The sequence below is a fragment of the Nelumbo lutea genome, chromosome 5, assembly GCF_056320005.1.
Source record: "Nelumbo lutea isolate HS-2025 chromosome 5, American lotus-T2T, whole genome shotgun sequence".
NCBI lineage: Eukaryota > Viridiplantae > Streptophyta > Magnoliopsida > Proteales > Nelumbonaceae > Nelumbo > Nelumbo lutea.
The window spans coordinates 25,517,950-25,537,787 of NC_142688.1; the positions used below are offsets into that span (position 1 = coordinate 25,517,950).

At 46.1% G+C, this 19,838-nt stretch overlaps 1 protein-coding gene across 1 annotated transcript in view; it reads right to left on the reverse strand.

Annotated features, from left to right (window-relative positions):
- Positions 1-5,176, reverse strand: part of LOC148851126 (5'-3' exoribonuclease 3-like) — a 48,836-nt gene extending 43,660 nt beyond the window's left edge. Inside the window, 4 exon segments of the mRNA XM_088945665.1 lie at positions 204-266; positions 393-512; positions 647-838; positions 4,343-5,176. Of these exon segments, the coding sequence (XP_088801791.1) occupies positions 204-266; positions 393-512; positions 647-838; positions 4,343-5,176 (1,209 nt within the window).
- Between the last annotated feature and the right edge of the window lie 14,662 nt (positions 5,177-19,838).

Below are 19,838 nucleotides of genomic sequence, written 5' to 3' on the forward strand. Positions count from 1 at the left end.
TGGGCCATGGCCTTCATGGCCCTTAATCACCAAAAGAATTCACCTCTTTTCTCTTCCTCAATTAAAATTTTAAACTTATTTAGAAGAAAATAATTTGAACGTTGAGTAACTTGTCCAAGCGATGATAGCAATGAATTTATAACTTCAATACTCAGCATCAGAGAGTCAGCCCACATTCAGGGTGAAGAGGCAGGCATACTGACCTCTCTCAGGATTGAGAAATGCACTTCATGAGTAGCCAATGCCAACATGATCAAATCTGCATCCTGAAGTACAGTCAAGCATACAATGGTAAACAACAATTATATTCTAGAAAATGCATCACAAACATAAACATGTCTTTCTGTTCAGACAGGATGAAAGATTCACATATGTTGAAGGAAAAGACATACCAAACCATACAAACAATGGCATGTATTTGGATCATATCCAGGAAGATTTCTTTGAAGACGAATGAAAGACATAATTTTGTGTTCCCCTTCACCAGGAACATTTGCATCAGAAAGAATAACCTTCAAAAAAATTAAACAAAAAAAAGAGGACGATTTCAGTTAAGCCTTGTGAAATGAGCATCCAATGACAAGCTTTAAAAAAAAGTTGCCAGGAATTGCATGTATGGATTATGGAAACATGAGTTGCAGGAAACCTTAATTGATCTCCATCCAGGATCATTGTTAAGTCTAAGATGAATATAGTACTGCAGTGCAATTGATAAAACATCCATGAACTCAGTTCCAGGAGTGATAACGTTTGAATCAAAGATTTGTGACTCCTGTTTTGGAGGAAGCGTCCTGCCTTCCTTCTCAAACTCCTGCCGCAGCCGCTCTTCTTCAGCTGCCTGCTCTCACAGATACACAAAAGAAATTAAGTAACAAAACATTAAAAGAAACTAGAACTGAAGAAGAGAAATGAAAAGTAGAATCATGAACACCTTCAACAAGATCAAAGAACTTCATTAAAAAAAGCTGAAATAAATACAAGCTTCTGACTCCTTAACATAAGAAACCAGATTCAACCTTTTGTCGAAAGGTTAGCTAAAACCATAAAGCCATTCTAGCTAGGCTATCTGCTAGAGAGTTCACTGATCTCCACACCCATCAGAACAAGATTTTCACTCCAGACTTAAGCACTGGTGTCTCTAACATAGTGTCTGAAATGCCCAGAACCCTTGTGTCCTCTGAACCAACCAATTCCCACTAAATCTCTATATGCTGAAAGCATATTGTTATCATCTCCAACCTTTTAGTAATATTCTTCTTCAAAAAAAATCTAATGTCTGCCTTAGTGGATTGGAATTTCCTGCTGGAGATGTTGAGAAGACGTGGTTTTGGGGATAAATGGTGTAAGTGGATAAGAGGATGCTTACACTCTTGTCGTTATTCAGTGTTGGTGAATGGGATGGTTAAGGACTTTTTTCCAGCCAATAGAGGCTTAAGACAAGGGGATCCACTCTCCCCTTTCCTCTTTACACTTGTTGCTGATGTTTTTAGTAGGATGATTTCCAAAGTAGATGAGGAGGGCCAAATAAAAGGATGGAGAATAGGGAGCAGAGGCATTCCAGTAACTCACCTTCAGTTTGCTAATGATATTGTTATTTTCTGTTAAGGGTATGAGTTAAGCTGTTGAGGGCCCGGGAATAGGATCTCGTCACGGGTCGGTCCACGGGGAAAACCTCCTGTTTTCCCTTGTTCCTTCCTGCTCGTGATGAACCTATCTTGGCGCCTTTGGTGATTTGTCCAAGAGATCACCAACTCTCCTAACTCACTCTTGACTGAATAATTTGATTTCTCATTCAATAATGGGGTCTCCTTAAATAGGAGATTACAAGAGTCCTAATCAAGGGGAGTCTCCTTGCTAAATAGGGAGACTTCCAGTTCTATCTTGCTAAGGATAAGATAAGCTAATCCTAATCTGATAAGCTACTAACAAAATAAGATAAGCTAAGCTAATCCTAATCCGATAAGCTATTAACAAGATAAGATAAGAGATAAGAACAATAAGATAAGAACAAGCAAAATGAGCTAATCTAATCTAGATAAGGCTGCTGTTGCCGAACTGGGGAGGATGAGCATCACTGAATCCTTGCAGCTGCTGGCGGTGGGCCCAGGGCCTGTGGTTGCCGGCGGCGATGGTACGTCTTCCCGAGGAAGGCGTCCATAACTTTACTCCCCTCCTGGACTACGAGCTTGTCCTCAAGCTCGAAAGCTGGATATGTGGCTTGGAACTCTGCCAATGGGATCCATGTGGCTTCTGTTGGTGGTAGATCACACCATTCCACCAAGACTTCAAGGAGTCCATGATTGAAATGAGAGCGGGTGACAGTTTTAGGCTGGGGGACCCATTTGCCATCTTTCAAGGGTGGCAAGGAGGGAACTTGATCCAGGGAACACCCATAAATGGTTTCAGCAAGGAGATGTGGAAGACATCATGAATTCGACTAGTCTCTGGCAATTCCAACTAGTAGGCCACACTACCAATCCGTCGCAGAACCTTGTAGGGCCCATAGAACTTAGGGGCCAGCTTCGGGGCAGCCTTGTGGCGCAAGGAGCGCTGCCGGTAGGGCTGGAGCTTCAACCAAACAAATTGTCATGGATCGAACGACAGTTCCCAATGGTGCTTATCATAGTGGAGCTTCATGCGGAGCTGGGCCTGCTGTAAGCAAATGTGGACGTCGGCGAGGAGGGTGTCACAGTCCTGTAAGGAGTGATCAACTGCGTCCAAGCGAGTAGATCCGGGCTCGTAGGACATCAAGCGGGGAGGATCCCTGCCGTAAACGATGCGAAAGAGAGTCATGCCGAGGGAGGAATGGTAGGCTGTGTTGTAACAGTACTCAACCCAAGGAAGCCATTCCAACCACCGTCCAGATTGATCACCTATGAAACAGCGGAGATACATCTCGATAGTGCGGTTAACCACTTCCGTCTGACCGTCGGTTTGTGGCCGGTAAGCTGATGAGTAGGCCAGGGTGGTGCTATGTAGTCGAAATAACTCTTTCAAGAAGACACTAGTGAAGACTGGGTCTCTATCGCTGACGATGGATTCCAGCAACCCATGTAAGCGAAAGATATGTGTAAAGAAGGCGAGGGCAACCGAAGTGGCACTGTACGGGTGCGTATTTAGAGAAGTGGTCGACTACCACAAAGAGAACTGATTTGCCCCCTACCTTGGAAAGTCCCTCAATGAAGTCCATGGAAATGTCGGCCCAGATCTGCGATGGGATGGAAAGGGGCTGAAGGAGGCCTGCTGGGTGTAGGTTTTCCCATTTGTGTTGTTGGCATGTGGAGCAATTCTGGACAAAATCTCGAATAGAAGTCTTCATACCTCGCCAATGGAAATCAGTCTGGACGCGGTGTAGTGTTTTTTGAATGCCCTCATGGGTGGAGTTATGGATGCTGGTGATGATGGTGGGAATCAACGAGCAGTCTGCTGGAAGATGGACTCGTCCCTTATACAGTACCAACCCGTCGTGAAGTGACCAATCGGGGTCGGCCGTGCCGGTCTGGATCTTCTACAGTAAGAGCGACCATTCCGGGGACTGTGGTGACACACTGCGCGATTAGAGAATCCCGCCTTATATTCCACCCGGAAGTCAAACCCGAGCAGTTTGCTAACCCAATGCTGCTAAGGGGAAGTGGTGAGACACTGCTCTAACAGGTATTTGAGGCTGTAATGATCAGTTTTGACGATGAATGATCATCCCCACAAATACAACCTCTAGTGTTGGATGGCTCGGGCAAGGCCGATTAGTTCACGCTCATAGGCTGGAAGCTTCAGATGCCGGTCGGCCAACCTGCGGCTGAAGAAAGCAATCAAGTGCACTTGCTGCTGTAGTACGGCCCCGATACCCACTCCGGAAGCATCGCACTCAACTGTAAATTCGAGGGCAAAATTAGGTAATTGCAGGACAAGGGTTGAAGACAGTGCATTTCGCAGTGACAGAAAAGCTTCATCAGCTGCGTCATCCCACCGGAAGGAGTTTCTCTTCAACAAGTTGGTTAATGGGGCTGCCAACACTCCATAGTTCTGTACAAATTTGCGGTAGTAACCCGTTAAACCGAGGAACCCGCATAAGGCCTTGGCGGATTGAGGTTTGGGCCAATTCTGTTATAGCCTGAATCTTGGAACTATCAACAGTGACACCCTGCCCATGGATGATGTGGCCGAGGTAAAGAACTTGTCGTTCCCCGAAGGAGCACTTGGACAGTTTCAGGAATAAGTTGTGTTGGCGTAGGAGTACAAAAACGGTCCTCAGATGGTGGACATGCTCTACCCATGATTTGTTGTAAACGAGGATATCATCAAAGAAAACTAAAACAAATTTGCGCAGATGGGGCTGGAATACCTCGTTCATTAGTGCATGAAATGTAGATGGTGCATTGGAGAGTCCGAATGGCATGACTAAAAATTCAAAGTGGCCATGGTGGGTGCGAAAAGCAGTCTTCTTCACGTCACCGAAAGCCATGCAAACTTGGAAATATCCGGACCTAGGGTCCAACTTAGAGAAATATTGGGCACCATGCAACTCGTCCAACAGTTCATCCACAACGGGAATAGGGAACTTATCTTTGATCGTCCGGCCATTGAGTTCTCTATAGTCAACACAGAACCTCCATGTTCCATCTTGCTTCGCCACCAACAGAACCGGCAAAGAGAAGGGGGAGTGACTTTTGCATATGATCCCTTGGTTCAGCATCGCTGTACATTGTTTTTCTATCTCATCCTTCTGCAAGTGAGGGTAGCGATAAGGCCTGACAATGGTTGGTGCTGAACCCGCCACCAAAGGAATACGATGGTCGCAGGCTCGGGAAGGGGGAAGGCCCTTCGGTTCCTGGAACAAATCTGAAAACTCGGCGAGAAGTTTTTCCATGGCTACCGGTTCTGTCTGGAGTGCATGAACCTGCGGTGTCTTTTTTTTAACCCTGCAACCATGCCATGAAACTTGCTTGCCATTCAGGTGGAAGGTCATGGTGAGTGCGCTGAAGTCCCACAATATCGGGCCTAGGGTAATTAACCATTTGACCCTGAGAACAATATCGAACCCATCCAATGAGAGTACAAATAAATCAACAAGAATTAGTTCAGAATTGACATGTACTGGGACGTCCTTACAAATCCCTGGACTGTTAACTTTTTCACCATTTGCGACGGCTACCTGTAGTTGCGGTCGGAGTTCCATTGGTAGTTTTAACTGCAGGGCTGCATGTTCACTTATGAAGTTGTGTGTGCTTCCTAAATCGACGAAAATGCGCACCGGCTGACCTGCGATCTGTGCCTGTAACTGCATGGTCTGAGAGGTTTTAATACCGGTGGTCGCATTGAGAGAGATCTTTGGTTCGAATGTGACGGGTTCCCCTTCCTCCTCTTGCTCATCTATGAGAAGGCAAAAAAGCCTCTTGCATCTATGTCCTGCCGAGTAGAGGTCATCACAGTTGAAACATTGACCTCTCGCTCGGCGCTCTGCCATTTCTGCCCTAGTCAAGCGCTTGATGGGAGGAGTGACCATGTTACTGCTTGTACTTGTCACTGCTCTAGAGATGGTGGTCGTGGGAGGCTTCATTTCCCGGCTGGTAGCAGAAGAGGGGGTCATTGCTGCTGGTCTTGGAGGCACCCACGAGTTCGGTGGACGACCCACATTTAAAAATTCCGCGGATGAGCTGCAGTTTGCGCTCAAACGTGCGGGATTAAAAATTCCGCGGCTGAGCTGCAGCTTGCGCTCAAACGTGCGGGCTAAGTTCATGGCTGTGACCAAATTTGGGGGATTCTGCATCTCGACATCCACTCGCAAGGGTTCTGCTAACCCTGCTGTGAACATATCTACTTGCTGGTCTGGTCACACGGAGGATGCCCTCGCGAAGAGGGTTTGGAACTGTCGTTGGTATTCAGCAACTGTTCCGGTCTGTTTAAGGTTAATTAGCTCGCCCAGTGGGTTGCTGGTCAATGGGGGTCCGAACCGAAGAAGGCAATAGGATTTAAACTGGGGCCAACTGAGCCCGGGTTCTTCTTGCTCTAACCGATAAAACCAAAGTTGTGCTTCTTTTGTTAAATGAAAGCGGCTAGGCTTACCTTGTCCTGGTCATTTGTCCGTTGATTCCGGAAGAACTACTCGTAGCGATACAGCCAGCCTAGGGGGTCTCCATTGCCGTTGTACGATGGGAACTCCAGCCTGCTGTACTTGGGGATAATGGCTGCTCCATGGCCGACGGACTGCTATTTGTCGGAAGACTCCGGCAGATCTAGTTGGCAGTCGTTAGCTGTTGTCCCTCCGTCAGAGTTCCTTTTCCTGTTGGAAAGAAGCATCTCCATTAGTCGCCGCAGTTCTCGCACTTCACCTTTGATCTCACGAACTTCGGTGTTGGTCTCCACGAGTTGGTGCTCGAGGTCGTGGACCCTAGAAGGTAGCTGCTCCAGATCTCCCATGACGCCTTGCTCTGATACCAAGTTGTTGAGGGCCCGGGAATAGGATCTCGTCACGGGTCGGTCCACGGGGAAAACCTCCTGTTTTCCCTTGTTCCTTCCTGCTCGTGATGAACCTATCTTGGCGCCTTTGGTGATTTGTCCAAGAGATCACCAACTCTCCTAACTCACTCTTGATTGAATAATTGGATATCTCATTCAATAATGGGGTCTCCTTAAATAGGAGATTACAAGAGTCCTAATCAAGGGGAGTCTCATTGCTGAATAGGGAGACTTCCAGTTCTATCTTGCTAAGGATAAGATAAGCTAATCCTAATCTGATAAGCTACTAACAAGATAAGATAAGATAAGCTAATCCTAATCCGATAAGCTATTAACAAGATAAGATAAGAGATAAGAACAATAAGATAAGAACAAACAAAATGAGCTAATCTAATCTAGATAAGGTTGTTGTTGCCGAATTGGCTAGGATGAGCATCACTGAATCCTTGTTGCTGCTAGCGGTGGGCCCGGGGCCTGTTGCTGCCGGCAGCGATGGTACGTCTTCCCAAGGAAGGCGTCCATAACATAAGCAAAGTGGAGAACCTTAAGATCTTAATAAGTACCTTTGAGAGGGCCTCCAACTTGAAGGTAAATCTTGATAAATTGAGATGTAAGAAAGGTGGTGTTTGGTTAATATAGGCATTTTAACCTCACCTATTGGTTGGTTAGATTTAACCAAAACTGTTATATCTCTTGTGTCTTGAATTTTGTTAAAGTGAATTCAAATATAATATATTTCTGGCGATGAAACATTTTCATTTTTATACTAGCGGGGACACATGCGATGCACGAGATTTGTTAATGAAAGCTAAACAATAGAAACACATAAGAGTATACGATTGTTTTATATTTTTAACATTTTAAATAATTAATAATGATGATGCACGATCCGGTCGGTCCTAACTGTCGGTAACCTTGCCTCTGATGGAGTAGGAGATGCCTGAAACAGGGAGGAAACAAGAGATCCCCGGGAAGGAACCCAGTAGGAATGCTCCGATGCTCAAGTTAGCACTCTTGGGAAAGCAAGGAAGATGAGAGATTCTGAGACCAAAAGGCATAAAAGTATCACTTACCTTTACTCTGGGGGAAGAGGGCCTTTTATAACCACCCTAGTGCACTCACTCCCAAGCCTCTGCCAGATCAGGTGTAACCGTCTTTGTGGGGGGCAGGCGTAACCGCCGCTGTCTTCTTTGTCAGGGCCGTCTCTACAACAACTAAGATGGCGGTAGCAGGTGGCCATTGGAGTGCGGTTGTCATTTGTCAAATCCCTTATTAGTTAGGCACGCCGCCTCAGAGTACAAACTTCTTTGTCAGGTACGGTTATTCAGTCATGTGACTTGGAGCCAAAGTGTCGGCTCGAGATTTCTAGGGAAAGCTCGGGTTCTACCTCCTAGGAAGCATGGGTTCCTTTTTGGGGAGCTCGGGCCTCTTCTTGGGATATGGCTATGTCGTTGTGCTGAGCTGACGCTCTTGCCAAGTCATACCTGGTTGCTCCACATGTCGCACAACCAAGGGGTCGGGCCAAATCTACCTCCATCAATTGCCCCCCACTCCCCATGCCCAGGGTCTTGACCCGACGTGGGGAGTTCATGGATTGACGGGTGGATTTGCCCTGTGGTGTGCTTCGTCCAGTTCGGAGATCCTCCAGTCTGACCCGCCTATGCTCTTGGCTCGACCAGGGTCGGCTCAGCTCGACCAAAGGTCAACCCCGGTCACATACAGATCACGCGCGGACGTCAAACGATTATCAAACTTCGGATGTCAAAAATTCGCGCTAAACTGATTTCACCTCGGGGGTCGTCCAGCCGGTTTTCCTAAGAGCCGTTGGATGGCTTTGATCTTGACCGTTGATGCACATGTATAGCGGCTATAAATAGTGGGGGCCCTGGTCACTTTTCCTTCGCCAGTATTCAACACTTGTTTCTTGAGCTCGCGTCTAAGGTCTTCAGATCACGTCATCTTTCCTAGATCGGTAGCTTTTCCTTGGTGAGTCCCCTTAACTTCTTTCAATTTCCTTTCCTTTCAATGTCTAGTTCGGGTAGCTCGGGTAGCTTAGATAGTCTTTTAGGAGGGCCTGAGGCGGAGACCTCGGGTCGGGCTGCTTCTTTCGACAGCCTTCTAGATGAGCCAGAGGTAGGGCCTTCAGTTCGGGTCACCTCTGGCAGCCTGGCATCCACTTATCGTTGAGTTTGGATGCCAGATAAGTTCGAACCCTCCACCATGACGTCTGAGAGACTTTCGTCTGCCCGAGGAGTACACTTATAGCTTACCTTCGGGCGACTTCGCTTGGAAGCACGGTCCGGACGAGATCGTGATTTTTTGGGAGCAACTCATCGCCAGGCTACGCTTCCTTTTCATCCCCTAATCATCGAAGTCTTGAATCACTTCGGTGTCACAGTTGGTCAGCTCCACCGAACTTCATCTACAATGTTGTTGGGACCATCTCCCTGTGCTGTGAATACGTCCTTCCTTTAGACTTAGAAATTTTCTCTGCCCTTCTCATGCTTAAGAAGCAAGCGAGCTTCCTCCCCGAGCGCAGGCGGGCCTATTACCTGTCTCCCCACCCAGGATTTAAACTTCTACACAAGCTTCCAAGTAAGGTCCCGGCATGGAAGCGAGACTACTTTGTGGTCCGAAGTGCTACGGAGTGGCCGTTTCTCACTCATTAGAGGGCGGTTGTTCCCGACCCCGGTGTCATGTTGGATAACGACACGGCGGAGACCTTCTAGTCTTGGGCCTAGCTCGGGTTCGAGTGCCAAGATTACCTTATGGAGGCTAAGATTATCCAGGCCGGTCTGAGTCCGGATAGGTTTTTTACTCAGATTGTTTTTTTTTTACTGATGTCGAGCTCTTTTCGCAGGTGTCATGGAGGCGGAGAAGACCCCTAGTGTCAACTTGCTCGATGGGATGAAGAGAAGAAAGCGGGTTACTAAGCGGGGCCGGTCTGAGTCCGGATAGGTTTTTTACTCAGATTGTTTTTTTTTACTGATGTCGAGCTCTTTTCGCAGGTGTCATGGAGGCGGAGAAGACCCCTAGTGTCAACTTGCTCGATGGGATGAAGAGAAGAAAGCGGGTTACTAAGCGGGCTCGCGTTGAGTCTCCTCAGGTTGTGGAGCCCGAAGTCCCAAGCCATGCTCCAGTCATCAACTTGGAGTCTCCTAGGGAGCCTGAGGTGGCCGGGCCTATCCCGGAGGTTGCAGCGGAGCCTGAGGTTGCTAAGGCTCAGGATGTCGATACTACGGAAGCTTCTCGTACCCAGACAATACTCTCCAGTTCTGGGAGCCAAGAGGGGGCCGGTAGCGTGTTGTCACCGAGCTGCGCTCTCCGCAAGAGCAAGAAGGTTTTCTACCCTTGAGAGGTTGTAGAATGAGCTGACCTCCCTTAAGGTCACATCGGCACACACGCTGCGTCTCATGCCATGGTGGTAAGTCGAAGTGGTTTCCCTTTGTGTTTTTCCTATGCCATTATCCTCTTCTTGCCGGACTGACTTGTTCTTGCTTGGCAGGTAAACTCCTCCATCCACGCCCTGACTATTCAATCGGAGAGGAACCTGAAGCGGGCACAGGCTGCCGAAGAGGCTTCCCATGCAGCGCAAGCCGAGCTAAGGGCAACTAGGGAGCAGATCCATCGTCTTGAGGGCAACACTTCGGTTCAAAAGAATGAGTTGTAGTGGCTCCGGAGAGAGAAAGATGCCTTGAGGCTCGTTGTAAAGCACCTCGCGACCTCAAAAGGGGGCTTGGAGCACAAGGTGGAATATCTTAAGGCTGATATCAAGGAGAAGTTTGAGATCTTCTTCTAGGCCCTCGAGGACACTAAAGTGAAGGCCGTTGACTATTATATCGCGTCGGAGCGCTTTGACGACCTAATGGTGGCCTCATACCAGAGGGGTTTCTAATTGAGCCAGTGGATGATAAGGTATGCGTACCCCGGACTCAACACCCGTGCCATAACCACCTTGCGCATTACTCCGGAGATGGCTCCCGCAGCTGATGAAGACCTGGACTCTGAAGATGAAGCAGACCCTCCGAGTGTTGCCGAGGTTTCTTTTGAGGGCAAGGGAGGTGTGCCTCCGAAGTGATATGCACCGAGATTGCGAGCTCATTTTTTCTTTTTTGTCTTTGCATTGAATCGATTGTAAATGAAACATCGGTAATGAAATACCTTTTTCGTTTAAGTGGTGCATAGTCATTCTTTCCTTTTGCCGAAGTGACTATATTGCTGAACTGTTAGAATTAGGTCCCCAAAGTGAGGGGGTTTCTCGAGGCGGGTTAACATAGTAAGGCTATACGCTCGATCTGTTCTCTGCCTGGGTCAGTTTATCGGTTTGTCTTCAATAGGCTTGACTCGGAGCAGGCTATGCACCTCGATTTTAATCCCCTTGCTGCCTGTTCTTTCGGTACTAACACTTGGTCTGCGTTGATGAGGTGCCAAGGTCATCAATAGCTCGGTGCTTTAGCCCTTTGGCTAAGATACTTTCTTAGGATTTGCCCATGCCGAAGAGGCGACTGGGTTTTATGGTGTCGAGGTCCTTGTTAGCTCGGCATTCTGGCTCTTAGGCTTTGGGAGCGGATCATAGTCCACTTAGTTTGGTAATTTATAGGTAATATCGCCTTAAGTTGACGATGTTCCATGCCAGGGGTATTTGTCTACCCTCCAGGGTTTCGAGCTCGTACGCTCCTCCGAGTACTCTCTTTACTCGGTAGGGTCCTTCCCAGTTTGGTCTGAGTTTGCCAACGCCGAGCTTGGGTACCATGACCTTGTGGAGAACCAGGTCGTCGACGCGGAAGTCTCTCTTCTTGACTCTGGCATTTTAGTACTGATCTACCCTTTGCTAGTACACTGCGATCCTGATGTAGGCGAGGTCCCTCACCTTGTTGAGTAGGTCGAGATTGGTACGTAGCTCGTCGTCATTGGTCTTGTCGCCGTATGCTTCCAGTCGTAATGAAGGGATTTCGATTTCGGCTGGGATGACTGCCTTTGTGCCATAGGTGAGGTTGATGGGAGTTTCTCCGGTGGCAGTCTTCTCTGTAGTTCGGTAGGCCCATAGGACATTAGGTAGCTTGTCCGTCCATAGTCCTTTAGCTCGGTCTAGCCTGGCCTTCAGTCCACGGAGGATAGCTCTGTTCGTGACTTCTGCCTGACCATTTGCTTGCGGGTGTGCGACCGGCGTGAAGTTCTGTCGAATCCCCATGTCTTGGCACCATTCCTAGAATTTGATATCCTCAAACTGCTTGCCATTGTCGGAAATCAGTACCCGAGGTAACCCGAAGCGGCACACTATGCTCTTCCAAAAGAAGTTCTGGACATTTCGAGCTGTGATTGTCACGAGAGGTTCAACTTCTACCCACTTTGTGAAGTAATCTACCGCTACTACTAAGAACTTCCTCCCACCTGTTGCTGGTAGGAATGGCCCAAGTAGGTCGATGCCCCATTACGCAAAGGGCCATGGACTGGTGAGATACTTGAGTAGAACTTCTGGCACTTGTCGCTTTTTCTGACTAAGTCAATGACGTCTGCTTTCATTATTGGCCAATAGTACCCTTATCGTAGTGCTTTTTGAGTGAGGGCCCTACCCCTCAGGTGTCTGCCGCACAGGCCCTCATGAATGTCGCGGAGTACAAGCTCGACTTCGGGAGGCTGCGAGCAGCGTAGGTAGGGGAGCGTGTAGGATCTTTGATACAACCGTCCGTCTATTATGACGTATTTGGCTGCCTGGCGCTCTACCCTCCTAGCGGCATTGCGGTCTACGGGGAGGGTCCCATGTAGCAGGAAGCTCGCGAGTGGATCGATCCAACTCGGCTCTGCTTGGACGACAGGAGCTACCTCCTCTACCCCCCCATCCCCCCCCCCCCCCCCCCGAGGTTGGAGAATGCTAGGTCGAAGTAAATCTTCTATGTACACGGTCCTCATGGTGTTATCACTAGTGCTGGCTAACCGGGACAGGGCATTGGCCCTAGCATTCTCCAACCTCGGGATTTGCCTGATGAAGTGTGATTGGAAGTCAAATAGAGTATCCTTTACTTTGGCTAAGTAGGCGACCATATTCGGTTCGCGGGCTTTGTATTCGCCTGTTACCTGATTGACCATGAGCTGGGAATCGCTGCAGATGATGATGTGTTTTGCTCTTATCTCTTGGGCTAGGGCTAGCCCAGCTATCAACACTTCATACTCTGCCTCATTGTTGGATGCCGCGAACTCAAAGCGTAGAGCGTATTCCAGTTTTGTGTCATTCGGACCGTGAAGAACTACTCCGACTCCATTGCCCTGTTGATTTGAGGAGCCATCTATGTGAAGGATCCAGGGCTCTTCATCCCAGTTCACGCTTGGCCTAACCAGGAGAGATACCGATTTGGGTGCAACCTCACGTTGCTCAGACTAAACCGGCCTGGGAGCACCGAGCTCACCTAGACTGGGGGCTTTGTGCTCAATCGGGCTAGGAACTTCGAGGCTGAATGTGCATTCCGCAACAAAATTCGCCAAGGCTTGGGTCTTGATAGCAGTTCGCGACTTGTACTGGAGGTCGTACTCACTGAGCTCGATGGCCCACTTCGTCAATCGACCAAAGACCTCGAGCCTGAGTAACACTTGCCTCAGGGGTTTGTCGGTGAGGACGATAATGGTATGAGCTTGAAAGTATGGGCGGAGCTTGTGGGCTGTAATGACCAATGTGTAGGCTAGTTTTTCTATCTCCGGATATCTCGTCTCCGCTCCCTGCAACACTTTACTAACATAGTATATGGGTCATTGGACCCGATCTACTACCTTTATTAATACCGAGCTGACGACCTCGTCACTTGTTGAGAGATACATCTCTAGGACGTCGCCTTCTTCGGGTTGGGTCAAAACTGGGATACTAGCGAGGTATCTTTTGAGCTCGTCAAACGCGACCTGGCAACCTGGGTTCCATTCGAACCCTTTGCTTTTCATTGCCTTAAAGAAAGGCAGGCAGCGGTCTGCCGATTTCGACATAAAACGACTCAGAGCAGCTATTCTGCCGTTCAACCTTTGAATCTCTTTTACTTTTTGGGGTGGTTTCATATCTAGGATGGATTTTATTCTGTCCGGGTTGGCCTCAATACCGCGCCAGTTGACAATGTACCCTAGGAATTTACCTGAGGTGGCACCGAAGACACACTTGTTTGGGTTTAGTTTCATGGTAAATTGACGCAAAATTTGAAAGACAAAATGCAAATCTTGTATCAACTCATATGAAAATTGGGTTTTGACGACCATGTCGTCCACATAACATTCTATTTTGGTGCCAATTAAGGGTTTAAACAACTTATTCACAAGCCTTTGGAAGGTTGCCCCAGCATTTTTCAGTCCGAAGGGCATAACCTTGTAGCAGTACAAGCCGAACTCGGTTATGAAGGCGGTCTTTTCCTCGTCGGCCGGGTCCATCCTGATTTGATTGTAGCCCAAGTAGGCATCCAGGAAGCTTAGCAACTCGTGCCCTGAGGTCGCGTCCACTAGGCGGTCAATCCTAGGGAGGGGGAAGCAATCTTTCGGGCAAGCTTGGTTCAGGTCAGTGTAGTTGACGCACATGCGCCACTTGCCGTTGGCCTTTTTCACTAGAACGGGGTTGGCCACCTATCTCGGGTAATGAACTTCCCTTTTGAAGTCGGCTGCGAGGAGTTTCCTGACCTCCTCATCGATCGCCCTCCATCCTTCTAGGGTTAGGTTGCGTTTCTTCTGTCTAATGGGCCTAACTACAGGGTCAGTATTGAGTTTTGTGAGTTATGAGGTTAGGGTCTATGTCGAGCATTTCTGCCGCAGACCAAGCAAAAACATTTAAGTGAATGAGTAAGAATCATACCAGTTCGGATCGCAAGGGCTCCTCCAGTGAAGCGCCGACCTGAAGTGTTCAGGCTAGGTCCTTTGCTGAGACAGGGATGGGAATAGTTTCCTCCGTGGGCGCGGCTCGCTCCTCGTCCCGTTTCGCGGGTCACTCCGGCTCGAGTTCGTTGCCCACCTTGGCTTTTCCCTTGAGGGCGGCGACGTAGCATTTGCGGGACTCAAGCTGGTCACCCCACACTACCCCAATGTCGAAGTCCGTGGGGAACTTCATGGCTAAATAGTAGGTGGACACCACAACCCTTAAAGCGTGGGTGATCAGCCGACCTACTATGGCATTGTATGGGGAGGGGGTCGCAACCACCAAGAAGTCGTGTTTGAGCCTCACAGTGCTAGGCCATGTGTCGACTTCCACAGGTACTATAACCTTTCCCAGGGGCCTTACTTCTTCTCCGCTGAAGCCGATTAGTGGGGTGTCCGCGGGCTTCAAGTCACTCTCTTGGAACTGGAGTATGTCGAAAGCCACTTTGAAGAGGATGTTTGCCAAACTGCCTTAATCGACGAGGATGCGCCAGGCTTCGAAATCATTAATCTTTACCATTATGACGAGCGCGTCGTCGTGGGGGTAGTGAACTCTGCGCGCGTCATCTTCGGTGAAGATTATGAGGTCTTCTGTCCTCGGCCGCTTTGGGGGATTCTATTCTTCTCTGGCGGCCACACGGGTTGATGCCCGAGCTGCTGTTGAGGTGCAACTCGCTACAAACGATCCTCCAACGATCACATGGATCATTCCTCGAACTGGCCTTTCCTTTGGGGGTTGCCTCTGTGACTGCTCTACTGGTCGGTTGCTGGACTCGAGAGCATCCCTACTGTGCTCCCGCTGCCGACCTACCTTATTGTTATTATTATTACCATTATTCTGTACAAAATTCCTTAGGTATCTGCGACTAATGAGTTCCTCTATTTCGTCATGAAGATTCTTACGGTGCTCGGTACTATGATAGTGGTCTCTGTGAAAGCTACAATATAAATTTTTGTTCATTTCATTCAGGTTCCCTTTCAGACGAGGTGGCCACTTTACGTACGGGGCATCCTTGATTGTCATCAGGATCTCAGCCTGCTTCGTGTTCAAGGGTGTGTAGTCTGCCCGATCTTCCGTGGGAGCTCGGAACATTCACTTTCCCTCTTCCTTTTCTTAAACCCGCCCTCAATTCTTTGATTGATCTCCTCCTCCGTTCTTATGAACCTGTTCGCGAACTTGAGAAATTCAGCTATGATCGCGGGCTGGTTGACCACCATGTGCCATTTGAATTCCTTTGTGTGTCACACCCCTCTTGGCCGCTGCGAGCTATACCGTGGGGTCTAGGCGTGGTATCTGTAAGCACGCGTCATTCAATCGCTTGATATAGCCCCGGATGGACTCCCCTTCCTTCTGGACTATACCGAGGAGGCTCTCCTCAGTTCGAGGGCACCGCTTGCTGGTGACAAAGTGCACGGTGAAGACTTGCACGAACTAGGCCCTGCTCCTTATCAACCCGGGGGCCAGGTTCCTATACCAGGTGTGGGCCACTCCCATGAAGGTGGTAGTAAAGGCCACACACATGCAGGACTCGCTGGCCCTCGCCAGGTGCATCTGGGACTGAAAAGCATCTACATGATCACTCGGGTCAAAGGAACCATCATATTTGTCTAGCGGGGGAAGTTTGAAATCCTTGGGCATGGGGACCGTGAGGAGTTTTGACGACAGGGGGAAAGGACTGAAAGAATAGGAGTAGCCTTTACCTCGTCCGAGCTCGCTTCCTCTTTACCTTTGAACTCGGGTAGGACACAGGTGGTAGTTCGGCGAGCTCGTTGGCGCCTTCGTTGCTGCTTGGAAGGTCCGGTGTTGGCGTTGCTTGCCTCAGTGTTGCCGAGCTCAATGGGCCCGGATTGTTGGTGGTAGTCCGCGGCTAAGGCGCCGAATTGGTTTTCCGCGAGCGGGAGCCCGAACTGAGAGTGCCTGCGGAGCGGGGATAGTTAGTCTCTCCCTCCTGCCAGGGGATGAGGCTTGACTTCTAGAGGGGTTCTAAGCCTAGGAGGCTTCTCCCCGGTGAAGGTGCCCGCCTTGAGGAGAGGGCTTGACTTGCTTGATAGCAGGGTGCCGAGGTGAAAGTTGTGGCTGGCTTTGAGGCAGCTGGGGGAACTGCTGTTGGTAGTGGTACTGAGAGACGTGATGTAGTACCTGCTGTTGGTAGAGTTGGTGTTGCTGAAGCTGCTGCATTTGGGCTTGCATGGCCCGCATGCATTGCATCAAATCATCAAGTTGGTTCTAGATAGTCGCCAGGGGGACAATGGTTGGTTCAATGAAGGTTGTATCAACATAGGGGGGAAGGGGAACATTCATAGGCGCCACTGTTCGTGGCACATTCAGGCTAGGGATTCCGTCCACCGAGAGAGGGATGGTGAACTGCCCGATGCAAACAGTGGGGGGCTAAGGGTGTTCCCAGACGGCATTCGGGTCAGCATTACGTCTATCGCTGCTGGAGGAAGCCATGAATGCTATGTTTTCTTTCTTTAGAAAATAGCTAGAGGTTGGGGGAGGCTTTTTGAAGTGTTCCCACAGACGACGCCAAATGATGATGCACGATCTGGTCGGTCCTAGGTGCTGGTAACCTTGCCTCTGACGGAGTAGGAGATGCCTGAAACAGGGAGAAAACAAGAGATCCCCGGGAAAGGAACTCGATGGGAATGCTCCAATGCTCAAGTTAGCACTCTTGGGAAAGCAAGGAAGATGAGAGATTCTGAGACTATAAGGCGCAAAAGTATCACTTATCTTTATTCTGGGGGAAGAGGGCCTTTTATAACCACCCTGGTGCACTCACTCCCAAGCCTCTGCCAGATCAGGTGTAACCGTCTCTGTGGGGGGCAGGCGTAACCGCCACTGTCTTCTCTGTCAGGGCCATCTCTGCAACAATTGAGATGGCAGTAGCAGGTGGCCGTTGGAGTGCAGTTGTCATTTGTGAAATCCTTGATCAGTCAGGTGTGCCGCCTCAGAGTACGGACTTCTTTGTCAAGTATGGTTATTCAGTCATGCGACCTGGAGCCGAAGTGCCATGGTGGTGCACGAGGTGGTCTTGAGTTCAGATAGGAGTGTGGCCCGGACTGACCTGAGGTGGGTTAGTCTAGGCTTCACCCTTCGCGGGGTTCCTTGTAAGGCTCGGGATTTCTCGGGAAAGCTCGGGTTCTACCTCCTGGGAAGCGTGGGTTCCTTTTTGGAGAGCTCAGGGCCTCTCCTTGGGGAGCTCTAGCCTCTTCTTGGGATATGGCTATGTCGTTGTGCCGAGCTGACGCTCCTGTCAGGTCATACTCGGTTGCTCCACGTGTCGCACACCCAAGGGATCGGGCCAAATCTACCTCCATCAAATAATTATCTATATTTTTTGTTCGACTATGATATGGAAAAGATATGATATTTGAAAAATTTTGACCAATCAATCGGTATCATAAACGTGGTTGCCACTTAGATGTTATTTATCAAAATTCTTGGGTGGATTTTGATTGGTCAAAACTCTTATGGTACCATGTCTTTTATGCAACATAGATTTCCCCTGGGTTCTACTAAGATATGAGAAAGATATGATATCTAGAAGATTTTATATAATACTTTTAATAAATTTTTACATAAAAAAATAACAATAATTAATTTCAGCTAGTGTTGTTCATCAAATTGAATAAACCGACTAACTTGTCAAATTGGTCAGTTTTATAATATTTTCGGTTGACTTTGGTTCAACAATTTCCCAACCTCGTCAAGTTATTAATATTTAATATTTTTAATATAATTTTTTAATACAGGAAAGTGGGAAATTCTCATATTTCTTAATCTAAAATATTTTATATCATAAACTTATTTTTTAATAATGCCATTGTATTTTTTTCAATTTTAATTTAAATTTTTAAGTTTAAATCTTTCGAACTGACTAACCATACTGAAAATTCACCCAAATTGATATAACTTGGGTTGGCTGGTTTTCACTAATGGTTAGTCAGCTTTGGGTGACCAACTCCCCAACTAGACTAGATCGATTTGATTGGGCAAATAGCCTAAAACTGAACCAAATGAACCCGTGAACACTCTTAATTTCAACTAAATTAATAGTCTAATCTCTAATAAATAAAATAGTTTAATCTCCAATAGTTATTAAAACTTTATGGCAAAAATACACAATTATTGAAATTATACTGATAATGAAAATACAATAAATAACAATACAAATATAATAAATACTAAAAAATATATTCAATTAGTCAATAAATAGTATAATCTCTAATAAATATTAATCAATAAATTATAACAAAAATACAATGAGTGCAATAAATTAAACTTAAATAGCTAAATAATAGTAGTTTAGTCTCCAATAGTTATTGAAATTTTTTTGTTAAATAAACTACAAAAAAATTTTTATACATAATTACTAAAAATATATTTATCACAAAAAATAATAAATAATACAATAAATATTAATTTTAGTATATATATAAATATATAATAAATATATATTAAGATTTTAAAAATATTATTAATAAATATTATTTTTTTGAAATTTATTTTCTAGAATCATTTATTTATATAAGTGAGATTATTTATTTTGAATATTAATTATTTATTAAATAATATCACTATTTTAATTTTAAAATATCAATTATTTATTGAATTTAATAATCCATAAAATTATAATTTATACTATTATTACATAGCTTTGTTATTAATTTTTGTAAAATATTAAATTATTATTAGTTTGAATATTATGTTATAATTATTTTTCTTGGTTTAAGATTTTTTTAAATTTATTACATAATTTCATTACTTTAAAATTTTAAATAATATTTTATTTTTTAATGTTAAAATTTATTATTTGAATAACATTTAAATTGAATAATCTAGAAAACCATAATTTATATTGTTAATACATGATTCCGTGATGAAATTAGTAAAAATATAAAATTAATAATTATATGAATATTATTAATTCTATTATAATTATTTTTTGTGTTTTTAATAAATAGTATAAAGTTATAATATAATTTTATTAGAATATTTAAATAAAATTTTAATTTTTTATTCAAACCTTCTTTATGTAAATATAGATAAAAGGTGGAGGAGAGGATAAATAAGATTTAGAGATAATTTAGGAGAAAATGAGGAGGATAGTTTATAATAAATTTTAGGCAATGCTATTATTTAGGTTATTGGAAACGTGGGATTTTGATAATATTTTTATGGGAAATAAGAGCATCTCATTGATTGTTTAAAAATGATATAAAATAAAACATAAAAAAGCCAAAAGAATAAAAAAGAAAAAATTTCTAAACTGCTGTTTTAGAACCCTCGTTATCACGAAGGTTGGCAAATCAATCCATTGCTGCATTCCTGGACGTTGAGATTAAATATTCTATAAATCCGATGGCGGTGCTCAATGAGAAGGTTGATATCATTTCAAAGATGTTGAGTCCACCCTTTCAAAACAACCCTCCTAAAGCTTGAAATCTCCCTCAAGATGATATATTTGAAATGATATTGCCAAGAGATGCCCTGTAACTATAGTCTG